The sequence below is a fragment of the Xiphias gladius genome, chromosome 2 (assembly GCF_016859285.1).
Source record: "Xiphias gladius isolate SHS-SW01 ecotype Sanya breed wild chromosome 2, ASM1685928v1, whole genome shotgun sequence".
In the NCBI taxonomy this organism is placed as follows: domain Eukaryota; kingdom Metazoa; phylum Chordata; class Actinopteri; order Istiophoriformes; family Xiphiidae; genus Xiphias; species Xiphias gladius.
The window spans coordinates 4,220,296-4,239,490 of record NC_053401.1 but is presented as its reverse complement, the minus strand read 5'-3'; the positions used below and the strand labels follow the sequence as shown (position 1 = coordinate 4,239,490).

The window sequence follows — 19,195 nt, the reverse complement described above, 5'->3', positions numbered from 1 at the left end:
AATCGTCAGCAAACAAATGTTTAAGTTAATTCATTTTTGACTTTTTTGTTTTTTTTCAGGGAAATATGCTAAACACTTATATTTCCTTTTCTCTTGTAAAATGTGAGGATCTACCGCTTTTCTCTGTTCTATTTTATTATACCTTTATGTTTTGGACTGTTTGTTTTGACATTTTACTTAAAAATAAGCAAAAGATTAACCAATAACCAACAGAGTCAACATCATCAAGATTCTCAACTCTAATAGAAACTGAAACAGAACATTAGAAGGGATTCAGACGTCATGTGAGACGAGGGAGATCAGATCAAATGTTCCATACATTTTTTTTACAGTTTTAGTTTAGTTTTACTTTCTTATTTACTAAATTTAACAGTTATCTCTCGTCTTACATCAAATGCCACTTAAGAGGAATCGTCAGTGGTCATAATAAAAGTACAGACTTGAACACAAACAAAGCCAATAAAAACATCAGTAAAACATGTAGTTTGAGGTTCCTCTTGCAGATTTCGGAACCTATTTTTACCGTCTTAGCTTGCGGCGAGCAGGGAGGAGGTACTGATGAAACTACAGTAAATTCTGAAAGCATCCTAATTTGCGATTCTTTTGGGGAAACACCTCTTCAGCCTTAGAATCATCTTAGCCTCGAGATGGGACATGTGGGTCCTGGTTTGTTGGTAAGAGAAGAAAGATTTAGAGTAGAGCAGAGACAAAGAAGAGAAAAAACACCTGTAGAAATTAAAACCTCATCTGCAGAAGATCTCTACAGAGACACTGTTTGATTTAAAGGTGTTTGTTGGGAAGAGAAGTGTAGACAGCACTGACGATTTATAAAACAAAGGTCATCACTTGAATTCTTGTAAATACTCAGTGACTAAAGTATTACTCATATATGTATTTCCTTTTTTTTTTCTTTTCTTTTTTTTTCTCTTCTTAATGAAAAAATCATAATACACTTTTCAGTAGCTGTATATTCAGGTCAACTTAATTTTTTTTGTTGTTGTTTTTTCTTTGCAGCTGTCAGAGTGCGTGCGGCGAGGCGTCAGCTTGTTGGTGAGAGACTCTGGAGGCTGTTCGGCGTTACATATAGCTGCCCAGAACGGGGACACAGACCTGGTCAGCTACATCCTGCAGCAGGGTGAGAACGTGCACGATGTGCAAGGCTTTGTATGTAGCATGTAACATTTTAAATAAATAAATAAAGTCATGTGTTGCAGCCTTTGTCTTTCAAACTTTGCACAAAACGGGAAGAAAGTGTCGCTTTTCGAGTTTTAATCCTTTAGATTTCCATCCCGGTTGACGTGTCGAGTAACCTCTGGTTGCTGCTGGTGCAGTTTGACATTACAGCAGACTCTCAGAAAAACAGCAGAGGGGCAGCTGGTGTATCTTTTTACAGTGCAAGGAGTCAGTCGATTAATAACACAACCGCGATCTAATTTCACGCTGCACACGGTGCGAGTGTTTTTCCACAAAACAGCAAAACACAGTTAAGCTGCTGAACTTGCTGAGGGGTTAAATGTCAGCTGCAGCTCTTCATCTGACGGCTCAGTCTGGCTGCTCCTTCTTGCTCCGTTGCTCCTTACGTTGCTCCAACCTCAGGGACTAATACACTGCGTTTCCTGTGGCTGTTTCAACTTGCGCCACTAACAATGAGGACTACTATTTAGAGAGGTCACTACAGTATGTAAATACACTGAATGGCTACCGCTGTAAAAAGGCCGGGGTATTATTGGAAGTACTGTATCTTTAAACATGATTATCTTCTTTATTAAAGGGAACTAAAAAGCCTTTCCCCGGAGAAGCAAAGCAAAAAAAAAAAAAAAAAGAGAACAATAGACCTTATAGGACATTTTGAGAAACGCCACTAACAGTAGCACATGGCTCTCTTTTGTATTCAACTTTCAAGACTGGTTTTTAAAAATGCTACATTATTCATCTTTAGGTTCATTTTATATTTTATTTACAACCACAAAATTAAAAAAAAAATGTAAACAAAGATGATCTGTTAAGATTAATAAATGTCCATTTTCTTAAATCATCGTCGTGTCTTATCAAAAGATACAAAGCTGCTCATGTTTCTTCTGTTTCTCCCCCTTTAGGCTCCAAAGTGCTTCTGGATTTGACAGACAGAGAGAAGTGTGTTAACTACCTTTAAGTTGTTTTGTTTTTGTTTTTTTTCCTAATGGATTCAGTAGCCTTTTGCCACAGTGAACTGTGACAAAAGGTTGTGACATTTTCAAAGCTTATCATTCGTGTGTGTGTGTGTGTGTGTGTGTGTAGAGGGGACACTGCCTTGCACAAAGCAGCCTCTGTGAAGCAGCACGCAGTGTGTCGACTGCTGGTTGAGGCCGGGGCATCTCTCGAGAAGACCAATTTCCAGGTAAAACGCACACTCGCACACATTTACATGTACACCGCAAATCTGCGGCGCTTCTAGATAAACACTTTTACAGCTGAGTCATATCAGAACAGCATGACGTGTAAATGAGCCACAGAGATACTGGTTTACTGGGCTCCAGGGTGTGTGTCTTTCCTTTGTTTGTTTTCGGGTCACCAGCTGTCAAAATAAAATCACTTGCAATTTGTTAAGACACTGGAAGAAATGTGAGCAAAAATGACAAAGATTTTCTGCTTGTCTATGTTTTTCTTATATGGGAAACTGAATATGTTTGGGTTTTGGACTGTTGCTTAGACAAATCAAGCAATTTAAATATCACAACTCATGTTCAAGAAAATTGTAAATGGCATTTTTTAATTGAGAAAATAATTATTATACATTTATAATTAATTATATTTTAAATTACTCTAAAAATGGAAATAATTGTTAGTTGCAGCCCTACACTCATTTATATATTAGTGGCTATTTCATCCGTCAGAATTTCAGTTCCTAGCCACTAAAGAAATACATTACGGTGCGTCTGTGTTTGTGTCCACCAGGGGAGGACACCGGCGGACCAAGCAGAGGGAGACTCGGAGCTCGCCACCTACCTGAGCAGCCACCAACACGCGTCCTCTGCCACCCACGAAGACTTGGAGACGGCAGTCTGAGGCGCACACACACACACACGCACGCCCTCACACACTCACTCTGTCTCCCTGGACTCTGCACACACCGTAGTGGAGAAGAATCGGTGAGAGAAAAGTGTATAAAAAATGAACAGAGTCTGGTTTTGACTCCAGACGAAGACGTAAATCAGACAGACCAGGGGAATGAAGAACTGCTTCAGCCCACAGCAGCACTGCAGTGGAGATTTTAACGGTCAACTATTTATTAGTATTTATTTATTCATATTCTATTTATTGGTTGTGCTGATTGATTGATCGAGTGATTGATTGTAGGACTATTAACGGCTTGGGATGCAAGTGCACTTTGAGCAGCCGTCACGGGTCCTGAGTTCACGTGTTGTTCAGGAGAACATCTGTTCATGAACTCATGAATAGATGTTTCTCATCTTGTAAGGGATTTGTTTTGGTAACAAATCATGTTTTTAGAAAACCAGGGGTCATAGGTTTTATTCAGTAAGACTTCTACAGTGATGGAAAGTGTATTGATTAAGCAATTAAAAGCAGGATTTCTGTTCAAAATAGTCAAAATAACATAGAGTCTCATTTCAGAATTGATAGAAATAATAAAAGGTTTGTGTTTACCCCATAAAACCCATGTGCCAAAGACATTGCACTGATGCAGTGTCACGCCAACGCCACAATTTCACTAATGTTCCCAGCATCAAGCACACTGTTTGGTTTTTTTCTCATGAATCGGCAAAACTGATTGTTTTAGGCAAAGTTGTAAGCCTGTGTCTCTAATACCAGAATTATGCGATGGTAAGGTTTTTTCACACGCCGTCTAATTCAGCATCACTGGGTTGCTGGGCTGTCATATCAAAGGAAAAGCAAAGTTTATTCCCCCGCCTCTTTTCAAAACCACAGTTTAAACGTGTTTCTCAAGTGCACCTCAGAGTGAAATACCGTCATCAAAGCAAAAACAGGAAATGTTGCATGTAGCCTGTTTTTAAACCGCAGAAACATTCCCAGGAGCTGCCAGGGTTCTGCGGCGCTGAACGTCGCAGATTGCCTCTTCACACAACTGATTCACAACAGCCATTTTTAAACAACTGCAACAGCAAACAAGGTGTTAATTGGTGGAAACTGAAGTTTCGGGCTTTGTTAAGCATTTTTGCAGAGGAAGAAATCAAGGGGGGGTGTGTGAGGTGACTCAAACATTCCTTTACATGCATAGATCGATTACTTTGTTATGTGGCAACACTGGCGGCTTGACTCTCCCTTTCTACTGCCGCGTGTCTCTCTTCCAAAACGGATTCAAGCCGCAAAGCGGTAAATTACAAAAAAACAAAGCTTGGTGGAAGAGTTTTTGAAGGCTGGGGGTCTTCGCCGTTGCCGCGTTGTCATACATAAAAACGGTGTCCAAAACAGTTGTCAGCTTTTGCCTCGTCAGCCCACGTAATTTTCCCGAGGCCTTGGACGCAGAGGAGAGAGAGCAATGCCATGAGGCAACCGTTTAGTCCCTGCAATAGTTCCTGGGTGAAGTTCCTCTCAGTGAGAAAGGGCTAATAGAGAATTAAAGCAAAACAAGATACAAACAGAATAAAACCGGTGGAGTAATGAATCATGGCACGGACTTTTTTTTTTTTTTTTTTTTTTCATTCAAAATGTCGCAACCAAGCCGGTTTTTTTTGTCATAAATGTGTCATGGAACAGGAAGGCATTGAATCAAGTCACTGACCGGACCAGGTCTGATTATTGAGAGAGGACCAGTATCAGCCCACTACGGATTAAAACCAACACATTACTCGACCGTTAATTCTTCAGCGGGCGTTAGAGAATTTTTAGCAAGTGCAGCCAGCTGAGTTTGGAAGACAGACCGGACTGTGTTTAAAAAAAGGGGTATTTAAAGCATAATCACTAACCTGTTAATTCCAGACTAAAGCTTCTCCAGCTGCTGTCACACAAACAAATATTTTAACTTTTCACAGTGTGTATCTGGTACTCCTGACCCAACAAGGCTTTTCACACGCAGCGTGTGTGTGTGTGTGTGTGTGTGTGTGTTGTGTGTCTGTGTGTGTGATGACATGTCCCATTCCATATCAACTCTAAAGAAGAGACAGAAGTACAACTGAAACAGAAAGAGACTTCCCTCTGAGCAGCGTGTACATAACTACAGACTGTGTGCTGTGTTATGATACTGTGTGTGTGTGTGTGTGTGAGGGTTTTTGTGTGTACATGCCCGAGTATGTGTCTCTGTGTGTGTGTGTGTGTGTGTGTGTGTGTGTGTGTGTGTGTGTGTGCGTGCGTGTGTGTTTGCAGCATTTATCCAAGAAGGAAAGAAAAATCTGAGCCATATTCAATGCAATATGAATAGATGACGTCTTTTTGCATTTCTCTGTTAATCGTTTACATTACATTAATGTTTTTAACATAGTCGACCATTTAGCACCGAGGACTATTGAATGTGCAATTTTCAGTGCTGGTTGAGTATATGTGAATCTTGTTTTTCTTTTTTTTGTTTGTTTTTGTTGTTGTTGTTTTTTTCCTTTCGTGTGCATGTATGTCAGTGGATCGAACTTTTAAACAGCCCTGTGGGGTCTCTGTTAGATATAACCTGTTGTAAACTAAGTTGATATATACAGTAGGAACCGCTTTCCCAAGTATTTGTGGGGACGTGGAATATCTTAAAGGCCGACGTGTAGCCATTGGAGAAGTCCAGCTTTTAAACTGCGGCGCACAACATGTTGCAAATTTGGTTGGAGAGATTCACCGTTTTAATCAAAGATGTTTTTCTAAGTCGTTATTGACACTTTTCGTCTCAGTGGGGCTTTTGTGAGTTTTCTTTACCATTTAAAAAACTATACCAGGCACGTTTTAAGTGAAGGAGAGCTGTCACAAACCTTCGTTGCTTTTCACATTCCTTTGACCGCGCGGCAGCCTTTTCCAGCTTCACGTAGCCCTAAAGATGCGGAGAGGGTGACAGATTTTGGCGGCTGCGAATTTTAATCTACCAAAATCTCAATCCAAATCTGAAGGGATTATATGACACGGACAAAAAGGTGGAGCTGGTGTTAGGTGCTCCGCACACAGACCTGCGGTACCCACTAGTCTTTGCTACAGCCGTCAGATTTAATGGCTCGTTGTGAATATTATGAGGTCACAGTTTTTCAGGATGCAGAATTTGGTGCAACATCTGTCGCAGCGCACACCTGACAGCCAATCAGAAACAAGCGTTTTCTCCAGCCATGGTATAAATTAAGGGTTGACTACAGAGGCGATATTTTTCTTTTTTAATCTTTGGGACGACCATTTGAAACAGTTCATAAGTGTTAAATTATGGCAGTTGACATGAAAAAGTAGAGTAATGTTGACTTTTAGAGTGTACGATGAGGATTTCTACATTTGAACCCAAAACTCACGCTGCTGTCTTTGCTTACACGTGATGTTCTGCCGCACCTCTGACCAGTTATTAACCTCCCACTGCGCTAAATCCTCTCGCGTGGGATTTCCTCTCCTTCTTCCTCTTCTTCTTCTTCCCAATCGATGTTCACGATGCAGGACTTCCACGATGGCTACCGCTACAACGTCCAGCACCGACACCTTCCTCCAAGTGTCTGGAGCCGAGTAAATAGACATAAGTGTGTGTGTGTGCGTGTGTGTGTGCGTGTGTGTGAGTGCGTGACACTGTGTAAACTGAACTACCTGTGAATGGGGACGACCTTCTCCACGAAGCGACTGTGGTAATAAGCTAGGCCCGTTCTGAACGACATACACACACACACACACACACGCTTCTTATGGCTCTCTCTGTTCAGTAGGAAACATGTCTTTGTATTAAACTGTGTCTCTCATCTGCGTTGGTTATGCATGGCATTTTCTGAACGCCCTTGGGTTCATTTCCTGGTAATGGCATTAAAAAAAAATGGCATTATTGTTCTTTAAACTATTAAATTGTTATAGTTTTAAATGACTTATACCTGAGTTTCTTCTTAGGTTGAACATGTGTTGGGTGTGTTATTTTTTTTCCTTTATTTTTATGTTTTTTGTATTTCTTTTATTTTTCTGCTGATGATGATGACATTACTTGAAGCTTGTTGTCTTATTTTCTTCGTTTGTTAAAAGAAGATGTGACGCTGTACTTTCTTTTTCTCTCTCTCTTTTTCTTTTTTAGCCTCTGACATTATTTCCTGTTTGAAGGGGGGAGTTGATCCGGAAATTTTCATTCGGTTTCGACACTTTCTGTCATCCCCCACTGTGTCACACAAGCTACGAAATTTATATTTAAACGACGGTGTTCAAACCCAGCAGAGGACTAGTTATTATTTCCCTCCGCCACACTGGTTTTTGATATTCACCATGGGACGTTTGCACTAAATGAGCATTTCAAATACTTTCCCTTGCTTATACGACAAGTCACCTGAAGGCGAATACGCCATATCGATAGATCAGACTCAATGAAGTCACTGAAACTGAAATCTTAACATTATCCTGTTTTTGAAAAAGGCGCTGGCTCGGTTTAGCCGCTGCCGCTCGTGACCGCACAGCGGTGTAGGGTTATTCTAGAGTCTTGGGTTCGTGATCAAAAATGCCTGTAGTTCTCTCCCACAGGCCAGTGACCTCTTCAGAAGTCCGTGCGTGAAAGCAGCGTTTCCTGAGAGGTCACTCGTCGTATGAGACTCCGCTGCCTCTAGAACGAGTTTGATATTTATTTATTTATTTTTTCACATTGCTTAATACTTCGGGACCTGTTTGTGGCATTTGAGGCGTAAACTCCACATCCAGCCCGATTATAAGACTATGGACGAGGACGAGCTTGCGCTCGCCGCGCCCCGATCCCTCGGCCTCGCCGGGATATGAGCTGTCACCGAGCCCACTGGCGTTCAAAAACAAAACCAAAACACACACGAGACTGAGAGATGTCTCGGGCGGCCGTGAAGGTAAATACAGGCTCCGTGAATCACGGCTGGGACTTTCCGTAAAGGACGACGTACCGGTGGCAGGAAGGGGGAAAACGAAAAAGGAAACCTCGGCCCGTCAGGGTTCGCACCTCGCTGAGCAGCGGGCGTTTCTCTGACCGGGCATCTCAAAAGACTCCTTGTTCATGGTGGCGCGGAAATCAAGAGTCAAAGTCCGTTCCCGAGCTGTGAAACAGAAAACGAGGGGAAAAGCAGCCGGAGCCTGAACCCGTCGGCTCGCCTGCCTCAGCTTTCGCACGGCGATACCGACTTTCGGGGGGGGTTGCTCGGGGAGCGGCGTCAGCCACTAAAAGCAGACAATAAAAAAATAAAAACCACTCGTGGTGGGTCAAAACGTTGGGTCTTCATCTCACCGTCCTGACTTGCTGTCTCGAGTTTCACTTTTTATCTCACAATTTCGACTTTATTTCTCATAGTTGTGACTTGATTGCATTTTTTTTAATCACGTCTAACATTTCATCTATTTCTTATTATTTTATTTTTTCCCCCTTTTTACTGGCGAAATATTTATTCGAATAACCTTTGCAGGCCCGAGGAGAATTATTCAGTAATTACAGGGATCAGAGGAAAGTTGGACAAATAAACAATTTTTATCACCAGAAATATCTTTGGGGGTTTTTTTTGTTTTGTTTTTGTTTTATTTTCCGTGTTCTCCTGTTGTTTTCATTACCTGGCGACGTTGCCCTTGTGACCTGGATGATTGACAAACTGTGACGCCACAATAAGGTGACGGAAACCCCCCCCCCCGGGCGAGAGACGTCGCGGAAGTGGGTCAAGCTCGGATCCTCAGGCGCGAGGCTCTACGGAAGCGACCAGTGCGGCTCGCGCTGCTTTCTCGACTCCGCGACGTGCGATGTCGCCGCGTGCGAAATCGACGAGGCCAACGAGGACCGTCAATAGCTCTTAGTTTATTTTCTGACCCCCCCCCCCCCGTTTTCTCTCAACCCCGTGCCGTAAAGAAAGTCGTTACGTGTTCAAAATGACCGCAGGTTTCATTTTCACTTGTCTTTTACCCTCACAGAGACGCTCGGGACGTTTTTCCCCCTCTTCGCTTTGTGACTTTGTACTTTGGTGGACTTTTAAAGTGTTTATGGGAAGACCATTAAAAAATAAAAAAATAAAAAAAAAAGTAATGAGAAAAGCATGCCAGAGTGTACAGCTGTAACATCGTTTGAGTGACCTTATCATTTTAGAATAAATAAAATTAATTTGAAAAAAAAACAAAAAAAAAAACTTTTCTGCTTGGTCACTGTTTATGTCAGTTTCACTTTCAGTTTAAAAAGACTCAAATTTAGAGAGAGCGCCTGATGGTTAAAAGAAGAAGACGTCGTTTATATTTTCGGCTTTGTTTACTCTCGCTGTTACTACATTTTAATGTGATCAGCAATTTATTTACCTTTTTTTTTCGACTCATTTGTCTTGAAATTTAAAACAAAACAAAACAAAACCAAAAACCAAAAAAAAAAACGTGCGTTACTTGCGTCATTACGTGATGACGCACGCCCCGGAATTACGTTTTCGACCGTAGGATAAAACATGGATCAGATTTGGGCGAGGTAGTTTTACAGCAAACGCGGAGGTAGTCGCAGGTTAGGATAGTTTTTACAGTCATTTATCGCCTTTTATTGGCGGGAGGCCCCCGGTTGGACCGTAAGTAATCTTGTTTTTATGTTTTTTTTAATAAATATTTCTCACGCAGGGAGTACTTATTAAAAGCGTTTTATTTTGGAAGTTTTCACGCTTGCCGTAGCAGGCAAAAGTTGAATCAAACTTGCTAACGACAAAAACCAACCGTCTTAAATCCTGTTTCTAAGCCGCGATAGGTTCCCAACCCCGACAGCCACAGTCAGTTTAGCGCTGTTTAAAAAAAAAACAAAAAACTAAATGAGATATTTGTGTCGTGTACTGACCTTTTACCGGCCAACAGTCGTGACACGAACTTTTCCAACCTTGCGTAGCAGCGAAAGTGGCTACGAACCACCTTTAAAGTCCTCCTTCTGTCAATTAAACACATCACGTAACAGTTCTTTAACGTCTTCGTAATTTGTTTGCTCTATTTTGTGCGTGTTTAGTTGAAAAACCAAACAACGGGTTGTTATCTTGAACGGTCCGTGGTAGGAAACATGCATCGACATGACTTCACTCTCGAAAGTGTATTTCCTGCATACACACAACCAGAGGGCGACTAAAAACATCGAAACCGTGGCAGAAACATAACAAAAAATCAGCTTAAAATAAACAAGACGAATCATTATTACATGAATATTAAGAAGATGAGATCACATAAAAATTTTGCGGCATGAAAATACTTTTATTTCACGATTATTAGGTTGTACAGGGCACAAGCAGTGCAACATAAAAAATAAAATAAAGAGACGATATCAGAGTTAAAACAATTAGTTGAATAATCAGTTAATCCATCAACAAAATTGATGGGCAATTTTTTTTTTTTTTTTTTTTAATAATTGATTTCAATTTTTAAGTAATTTATAAATAGTACTTTTTGATTGTTGCTTGGACCATTCAGGCAACCCGAAGACATCACCTGCGGGTTGTGGGAAGATGTGAAGGGCATTTTTCACTATTTTCTTCAATTTTGAAAACCAAAACTAACAAAATAATGAATCGCAACCCTAAATAAAACCAAAATGGGCTTCAAATAACACTAAATAACCTAAAACACAGATAATAATTAGAATACTAACAACACAGACCAAGAAAAGTATAATACCATATGAATATTATTATTGCAGAAATTTGCAGCTTATGTAGTTCTCAGAACCCAAGATGACATCTTCAAATTGCGTTTTTTTTGTTAAACCAACAGTCCGAAACCTAAAGATATTCAGTTTACAATGAATTTTAAAAGAAGGAAAGAAAAAAAAAGGTGAAACAAGCTGCAATTTCACGCATTTGAAGACCTGGAATTATAGAATGTTTTCTCTTTTATTATCAAAATAGTAGAAAATTAAATCTGTGTTGAGCAACTGATGAATAGACAAATTGTTTCAGTATAGAAGACAGCAAGAAGGTTAACGCTCAAAAAAAAAATTAAATAACAAAAAACAATCTAAAAAACAAAGTTCTGAGAGCTGATGGAAAGAAGACATTCATAATTAAGACTTATTTAGCTACAAGTTCATCTTTTTGAGATTCCGCCACGGTTTAATTTTATCGCTCTATGATGATTTTTTTTTTTTTCTTTTTTCGACAGTAAACCAACATGGCAAACGGGCGTGTAGATATCCACGACATCTTTTCCAACCAAAACGACCTCAAAAGTGGCACAGACGGTGACCCTACGTCTGCCTCAGACACAGACGGCATGGAGGACACAGTGGAGTTCAGACTCATGATGGCCTATGCACAGCGTAGACGGCCGAAAAAGGACGCTGAGTCACCTAAGCAGGACTGCCCAGTTAAACTGAACGGCAATGCAGACGCAAACGGAACATCCTCACCTCAGACACCGGCCAAGACTGGAACAGAACTGACGGAGGAGACGACGAAGAAGAAGAAGAAGAAGAAGAGGAGGGGGTGGAAAGGTCTGCTCTGTATCAAACCTCAGCCAGACGATGACGAACCGCACCAAAGACCTGAGGCGCAATGTTGTGCCAGCGACAGATATGCGTATTTTCAAGATGGTGGGTATCAACATGTAGCCTTGGGGGTAACCGCAGTGCATTCAGGTCGCTTGTGTGGTGAGAACTAGGGCTGCAACTGGTGATTATTTTCATTGATTAATATGAACCATTGTTTTGATATTCAGCTTACTGTCATGGGACAACAAAAAGCTGGAACCAGCAAATGTTTAACATTTTTGGCTTTGAAAAAAAAAAAGGTTAAATGATTTTTCAATCAAAATAGTTGCTGAATAATTTTCTGTCAATCAATGAATCGACTTATTTTTACAGGTGTAAATAATATGCTGTATGTGCAATATACATTATATACGGACAGCAATAAAACACTACTATTTAATACATATTTATAGTGAATGATAATAGAAATTTGAAGAACAACTTAACATAGTATATCAAAAAAATAATACAACATAGTGTTTTGGGTTTGTTTTTTTTGTTTTTTTGAAAACCGAACCTAATATTTCCTCACGTGTAAGTTTCTGGATGAATACGTGATTTTTGCACTAAAAATTGATGTTAAATTTCGTTATGTTTGGTAAAGGTCCCCCGAGGTTTACAACACTTAGTATACCGGTATAAACCGAGATTAAATGGTGGGAATGAAGTGTGGAATTTGGCTTCTTCTTCCCCAAACTCGTCTTCACCCTTAAAAAAAAAAAAAAAAAAAAAACCCCCAAACAAACATGACCCTCATCGGAAAGATGAAATTATTCTTGAGTCTGGAACTTGCTTGAACTAAAGGGAGATTTTGTGAATCACTTGCCTGACTCATTTTCTATTACTTCAGAGTATGTCATAAGTATTTACTAAGTCATCTTGTACTATTTTTGTACCTCTCCCAATATAAAGATGCATTTTCAGACTTTAAACTGAGTTAAGAGGCTCTTCTGTTGACATGCAGCCACACGTTCTTCCTCTTTATTGACTTGGCCGTGACTCAGGTCTTTAGACTTCAGTTTGACGTAATAGATCGTCATATTGTGGGTTTTTTTTTTTTTTTTTCATGATCGTGTCTTCTCTGTTTTGGAAAAGTGTCTAAGATGCAAGCTTGGACTTGTTGCTGCATGCTGTTTTTGTAACACGTGTGTGTTTATACCCTCGTAACCTTTTTATTTTCCATCTAAACTTTTTATCTGTGTGTGTTTTTTATTCTTTCTTTCAGATGAAGTTATAGAAGATAATGAGTTGAAAGATGTGGCATTTCAACTGACAAAGCTCGCCAGTGAAATCCCATTCACTCCTCCAGATTTAGAGACAGACGCGCCAGATGGTGAGTTTTGGTTTCCTCCCCACAGAGAAAACGCAAAGCATGTCAGCAAAAAAAACGGTATATTAACCCCCTAATGCAAGAATGTTTTTCTATTCTTCCCCTGAACCTCTCCTCAGTTTTTTTGGGAGCCTTGTTCGTAAGAGTGTTTCAAGTCTGATTCAGAAAAACCCCAAACTCATCTCAACCAAATGAATGCCTCTGTGTTGCTATAGAAGGCTTAGGTTGCTATATATAGTCGTGTTAGACGACCCAAAGTGAGAGAACGCCGCTACAGCTGCCAGCGCCGCTTCATCGCGGCACCAAACCGAAACAGAAATCATGAAGGCATTGCCGGACCACCCATGAATTTTGTTCCTGCCTAAAAGCAAACTTTTGAGCCGAGCAAATTGTCTTAAATGTGCCAGTCCGTTTGTTATGAGCTGTCTTCTCTGCCTCACACACTCATCAAAACTGAACTGAGTTAAGGTCATATCGGACAAACACACTCTGTCCTCTTTTTGTCTTTGATTAAGTCTCAGCAGACATTCATGATACATTAAAATACCCCAACTGTTTATTGTGCATTTTGACTTTTCAAACCTTTGCTCCATTTAGTCTGGAAACCCTTCAACCCCCCGTGGTTTTTTCTTGTATTTTGGACGCTGGTTGATAATCATGTGCTCTGTTGTCCAGATGAGGTGGAGAAGCTGATCGGTCTGCTGCTGCGGGAGAGCGGAGACAAAGTGAATGAGCAGGTTAGAAACACTGGCCCCGAAAACCTGCGTAAATATCTCGGTGCCCTGCGAGTTTGGAAGTTGTTCGGTCGGTTTAAATTGCGTCATACTTCCACACATCAGTGGCGTTTACTGGTCAACACACCCACAGTCCACTGAATCCTGCAGGTATAGAGTTCACAGATAGATGCCCTTTTACGGCTTTGTACCAGCTGATAAACATTTGAGACAAGCATTTTCTCAGCTACTAAAAGCTTCCGACCTGCAGTAGTCAAGACAATTTTTTTTTTTTTTTAGGCCACATTTCTGCTCTGAAACACATTTTAGTCAAATTTCTACCATTGTGCCCATTTTAAAAACATATATTTTAGTGCCAGTATTAATAGAATCCGTTTCAGTGGTTATCTGTGAATCAATAAAGGTTTTTAAAACACTAAACACAAAATGTTTCTTGTCTCCAACAGATGCTGAAAGAAGTCAAAATAGCCAAAGAACTTTTTCACAACTACAGTTTCTTTAAGACGGTAATAACAACCCTTCTCATGAGGATGGGCCTCAGGACCTCCAACCCTGACTCTCCAGGGCCGTGTGCGTCGCCCAAAGCCCAGATTGCTGTGACCTGTGAGGTGAGAGCCAGTTTGCGGGGGCTGCTGGGAAAGTGAACAGTGACGTAGGCCGACAGTGCAGGTCGCAGCAGGTGTTTTCGACACATGTCCCTTTTGTGTGTTGTTCCCTCAACACACACGGGGAAGCACAAAATTCTTGTTTTTTTTTTTTTTTGTGATGTGAAACAAGTTAAACTTCAATGACTGGTCCCAAAAAAAAAAAACCATCAGTATTGGCCGAAAATGGCCCTTAGGTTTTGTTCAGACTATCTGCAGCGGGGTGGTGGAAGAAGTAGTACTCCCGTACCTAAGTAAAAGTAATGTAAAAAAAACTCAAGTAAAAGTCCTGGATGCAAAATCCTACTAATTAAAAGTACAGGAGTATTATCAGCTGAAGTTACAGAAAGTATTAAAAAAATAAAAGTCTCTAAAATCAGTCCCTGTGACCTATCATTATAAATTATTATTATTATTATTATTATTATTATTATTATACTGATGCTTCAATGTGTAAGCAGCATTTTATTGTCATAGCTGCTCAAGCAGGATCTAGTTTTAACCACTTAATGTACAATGAGCCCAGTGGTTCCCATCTGAGGGGTCATGAGATGATTAAAAGAAGACACAAGAAGAAGAAAAAAAACTTCTGTTACTCAAATTTGGCTTAAATACTCTGACTTTCCTTTAATATTTTTCTTTTTTTGTGAAATATTGGGGAGTTTCCATCCATGGGCCTCAAGTGCTTTTAAAAAAAAAAATGTGTTCAGTGTTGGAACTACCAACAGCCCATAAGACGGCTGAAATGTTTAGAGGGGGCAAAGTTTAGACGCTGCCTTTTTATAAGTTGTATAGAAGCCTCTGGTATAATCTTTAACAGGGTTGGATTTTATAAATGGATTTTTTCTTTTTTTTTATAAACCTTTAATCTGAAAAGTACCTACACTCGGACTGCACGTTGCTATTTATGCCTGTACAGTCGGAGCTGTGGCTCAATGGGGTGAATAGAGATGGACTCCGCAAACAGTCCAGCGGTCAAAATATCGTGTGATTTTTACCGCAGGAATCAGAGAACGTGATTTCAGATCCAACAAACGTGGGGCGTCGGTAAAGGGAGATGCCGTCGGACCTGACAAATGCTGTTTTCAATCCATGTAGTGTGTCAGATAAGTGTGAAGATGAGCAACGCCGGGTCTGTAACGCCTCATGTGTGTGTCAGGATTTCCTTAACCTTACGTGACAACTTCCACGATATGTTCAGTATGACACTGGAGCAGATAGCGCTCTTCGACTGTAAACATGGAGAGGAGAGAGGGAGGAATGATGATTCTTTTCATTTATCGTATACGTATACATTGTTGGAACAGAGAAGTCGTTCCCCGGCACCTTACACATCACCCAGGTGCAGCACGTACAACACTGAAGACGTGAAAGACGGCGAGCTACCTACCGGTCAGGGTAAACGTACGCTCTGCCGCACGTTCGCAGCACGAATTTACCGTGCGGCTCTCCCAAGCTGACAAAAGCGACCACCTCAGAAAAACCTGTAGTCTGACGAAGTGAGGTGAAACTCGGCTCGTGCTCAGACCATAGCTCCGTACGCAGCGAACTCCACAGCTCGAGTGACTCGCTTGCCCTCGAGCTCTGGTCAACCACTCAAACACTCGTCTGTTCCCCGACAGGCCACGCGCCGTTTTTCAACCATGGACACGCTGCCCACGAGCCGACTGCTGGGCTTTGGAGCCAGATATCTGATTGAACATTACTCATCCTGGGTACAGGAGCAGGGCGGATACGTACGTAACACGCTCCCACCTTCTAAATACCCCCTTGAAATAATGTTGTTTTTTTTTTTAAAGATTACTTGAATATTTTCCTCTCGGTCATTTGTGCAGGACGCAGCCTTTCAAAGTGACGACGAGGATGAAATCCAGTGAACAGCAAGAAGCTGTTTCCAGTTCAGCAGCTCTTGCCCTGCAGCCCGTCGTGGGGACCTGCCATGCCGGACCTTTGGGAGCTGCTAACACGAACCCCCCCAGTATGCTGGGACTGGAGAGCATTAGTGACCCCTCTCGGTCACGTTTTAACCCCCCCTACTCAGGTGCTCTGAACGCCTTCGGTGAGAGGAACTAAGTGAGGCTCGGGACGCTTATTTTTTTTTTGTCTCCTGCCAAATCCGTTTACACACACACAAACTCCAACCAGGCAAAAAAAAATACCCGCAGCAGGAAGCATTAGAAAAAGGATTCCTTTGCCTTAATAATTTTATCGTTAATGTATTTCTCTGTGCCAATTTTTTTAGAAGTCTTACAGGAACCATGAGCCAGGTATTAATCCATTTTGGTACTGTACTGCTTTTTTTCTGTGATTAAAACGTTTCTCGTCCCTTTAAAAACGATAACAGTTTTCAGTTTTTTCAGGGATGTGTGAGGGTGACTGTGGACTTTTTAAATCAGCACGTTTTTATGTTTTAGCTCGCTTTGGAAAAAACATTCTTAAAACAGCTTAGGTATTGTTGAGCACTTGCACTTTTTCATGAAGATATGTAGCTTTGACATGACATGTTTAAGGATGCGTGGAGTCGCTTCTCTGTATTGTTCTCGGTGGGTGGTGTTATATTTGTGCTTTAAACTGCCATAAATGAATTTTAATACATTTGTGTACTGTATGAAATTTGTATTACGATTTGTAATAATACATGACTGAAAATACGCTGTAATCACTGTCATTTCATCTCAGTCTGATTATAAGCAACTCTTGCTTGGTGATTTTATACTCCTTTTTTTTTTTTTCCGTTAATGATTTGCTGTTTATAAAAAGGTTTCTCAGTGCAAGAGAAAGAAACAGACTTTGGGAACATTCAGAACTGCTCAGTTCACCGTGAACAGAAAATTGAAGGCCACTTATGTCGCCTGTGAATGTTTTTGTCTCGAGAGATGTTAAAATCACGCGTGAAGCGCAAAGGCTGCAAAGGCAAATGTCTGTACCATGAAGTAATAAACCAGAAGAAATTAAACTGCCTCCCTGTGTAGGATGCATGTGTAAAATGACCTGAAGGCTGTTCATTCACTATAATGTTCTTTTTTTTCCCGTTAATTGCTGAGACCTGATGTTTCTGAAAAAACGCGTTCAAGTGCACCACCCTGTGGTCAAAGGAGGAACTATACCTCGTGATGAATTTGCTACTTGGGTTTTTAAACTTTCTCTCTTAGCGTTTTTCTTTCGTAACAAATTGTTCTATATATTATTTTTTCAAATGAATAATGAATCCGGGCGACCCCCGCGATTTGCTTCACGCTGCAGAGCGAGTACTCTGGCGGGGGAAGCAACGGGGCGACACAGAGTAAAAGTTGCCCTTTGAGTAGGTTCGTGCTTTCTGCGGATGTGACCGGTGCCGAATCAAGACGGTGAGTCCCGGGAATTCGGTTACTTATTCATGTGGAGCCTGGGATGAGTAAACCATCGTGAAATGAAAGAAACTTTAAATCTGCATTTTTTTAAAGGGAGTTTGGAACGTCGTCTTTTTTTGGGTTTTTTTTTTTTTGGTTTTTTTTGTGGAGCGTGTAGAGCAGCCCGCTCTGCCCCTTCGATGTCTCCCCAAGACGAAATGAGATCCACCCCCCACCCCCCCCCCCACCCCCCCGCACACCTCGGACTGCCTCCGCCTGCTTTACCGACGACGCACGGGCTCGCCAGGAGGACGGGGCGCATCAGCCGGTGTCATCACTCGCAACAATGCCGTCTCACCTGTCTGTCACCGCTCAGTGCGCCTTTCCCCGACTTGTGCCGCGGCAGGCGACGAAGACCGCGCGTAATGTTTAACGCCGTGCACCAAGGTCGAAAATACGCCCCGACGCGCTCCCCGGTCAACGACGACTCCCCGCTAACCGTGCGGACCGTTCACATCAACAGATCCCCGGGTACACTCAGCGACGCACCGGAGGCTACGTGGCCGCCGCAGGGCGCCAGGCTACGGATCTCCAAGGCCAACAAAGGCGCGGCGGTGATGAGAGCCGTCCGCCGGCATCCGTCTCCTCAGCCAGCCAGTCTGGAGAGCCTGGAGGCGGCTTGGAGCGAGAGAGGTCACCCGGAGGTGAGACCACCGGACGGCGGGGGAGAAGCCGCTGGGAGCGGGATGGAGGGGCGGGGAGGAGGGCCACCGCGGAGCAGGAAGAAGGGGTTCAGACCCCCCGATGTGAGGACCATCTTCTCCCCCGAGGAGAAGGACCCCAGAGTGAAGGAGGAGTCCGGAGAGGGACACTCCTTCGTGCCCGGAGGTGAGGACACCTGGTGTGATGCGTGTTGCGGGTACATCTTCCAGCGTGGGTTCACCTGTACAGGTGAGTGTGCTGATAATGTGAAAGAGGAATGAGGTGGTGGTTCATAAGTTTTTTAGCTTCATCTGGACGCCAGGGGACTTGGATTCATCTTCTGTGGTTTTATTCATGATCATAAACAAACGCAAGTGGCGTGTGGAGTCGGTTTATATGGACATTTAACATTCAGTGGCTTCTCATCTGACCATTTCCATACCAGAACCCCAACAAAAAAAATCATGTCCCCCTAAGGATTTTCCTCTTTAGACCTTCTCCGCAGACAGCCAGTGCAGTGTTGATCATTTTGACAATAAATCTGCAGTCAAATAGCATCACAGCCGTAAAATCTGAGGGATGCATCCCTGTTTTTACGCGGCCTACAAGCGGGGTGTTGACTCTGTTGGGTGCCTTGGCAAGCCCTCCCCGAGCAGAGGAGAGCACTGAGGGCAAAGAGGCCATTTCTTCGGTGTATTTCTGGAAATTTAGGGGGCTCAGAGTGACAGGCGGAGCAGTTTACACTCTATGATCAGACATACGTTACACATGTTACTGATTCTGATGTTTTTAAAACAAACCTTGACGTTTTTTTTTAGGGGAAAACACTAAATAAATTAGATTAAAATGGCAGGAATTCAGTATTCACTGCCTGAATTACACACTCTACTTGGCAC

At 42.0% G+C, this 19,195-nt stretch overlaps 2 protein-coding genes across 5 annotated transcripts in view; both read left to right on the top strand.

Moving 5' to 3' along the window:
* dgki (diacylglycerol kinase, iota) overlaps positions 1-4,631 on the top strand; it is a 71,497-nt gene extending 66,866 nt beyond the window's left edge. For all 4 annotated transcript variants that reach the window (XM_040139815.1, XM_040139809.1, XM_040139823.1 and 1 more), the window contains 4 exons: positions 1,015-1,135; positions 2,097-2,133; positions 2,278-2,377; positions 2,935-4,631. In XM_040139815.1, the coding sequence (XP_039995749.1) occupies positions 1,015-1,135; positions 2,097-2,133; positions 2,278-2,377; positions 2,935-3,045 (369 nt within the window). In that variant the 3' untranslated portion in view covers positions 3,046-4,631. The remainder of the gene's footprint in view (positions 1-1,014; positions 1,136-2,096; positions 2,134-2,277; positions 2,378-2,934) is intronic.
* A 4,859-nt stretch (positions 4,632-9,490) lies between these two features.
* On the top strand, positions 9,491-17,229 carry LOC120796773 (apoptosis facilitator Bcl-2-like protein 14). Its single transcript, XM_040139837.1, has 7 exons — positions 9,491-9,629; positions 11,194-11,623; positions 12,786-12,893; positions 13,566-13,627; positions 14,071-14,232; positions 15,891-16,004; positions 16,104-17,229. Exons 2-7 carry the CDS (start codon positions 11,203-11,205, stop codon positions 16,143-16,145), a joined length of 909 nt encoding a protein of 302 aa, XP_039995771.1. The 5' UTR covers positions 9,491-9,629; positions 11,194-11,202; the 3' UTR covers positions 16,146-17,229.
* Positions 17,230-19,195: the final 1,966 nt, after the last annotated feature.

Excerpts from the sequence above, each read along its gene's own strand:
- LOC120796773 (XM_040139837.1), top strand. The coding sequence starts at position 11,203 with ATGGCAAACGGGCGTGTAGATATCCACGACATCTTTTCCAACCAAAAC. Across the intron at positions 14,233-15,890 it reads AGATTGCTGTGACCTGTGAG|GCCACGCGCCGTTTTTCAAC; the intron begins GTGAGAGCCAGT and ends GTTCCCCGACAG. Across the intron at positions 16,005-16,103 it reads TACAGGAGCAGGGCGGATAC|GACGCAGCCTTTCAAAGTGA; the intron begins GTACGTAACACG and ends TCATTTGTGCAG.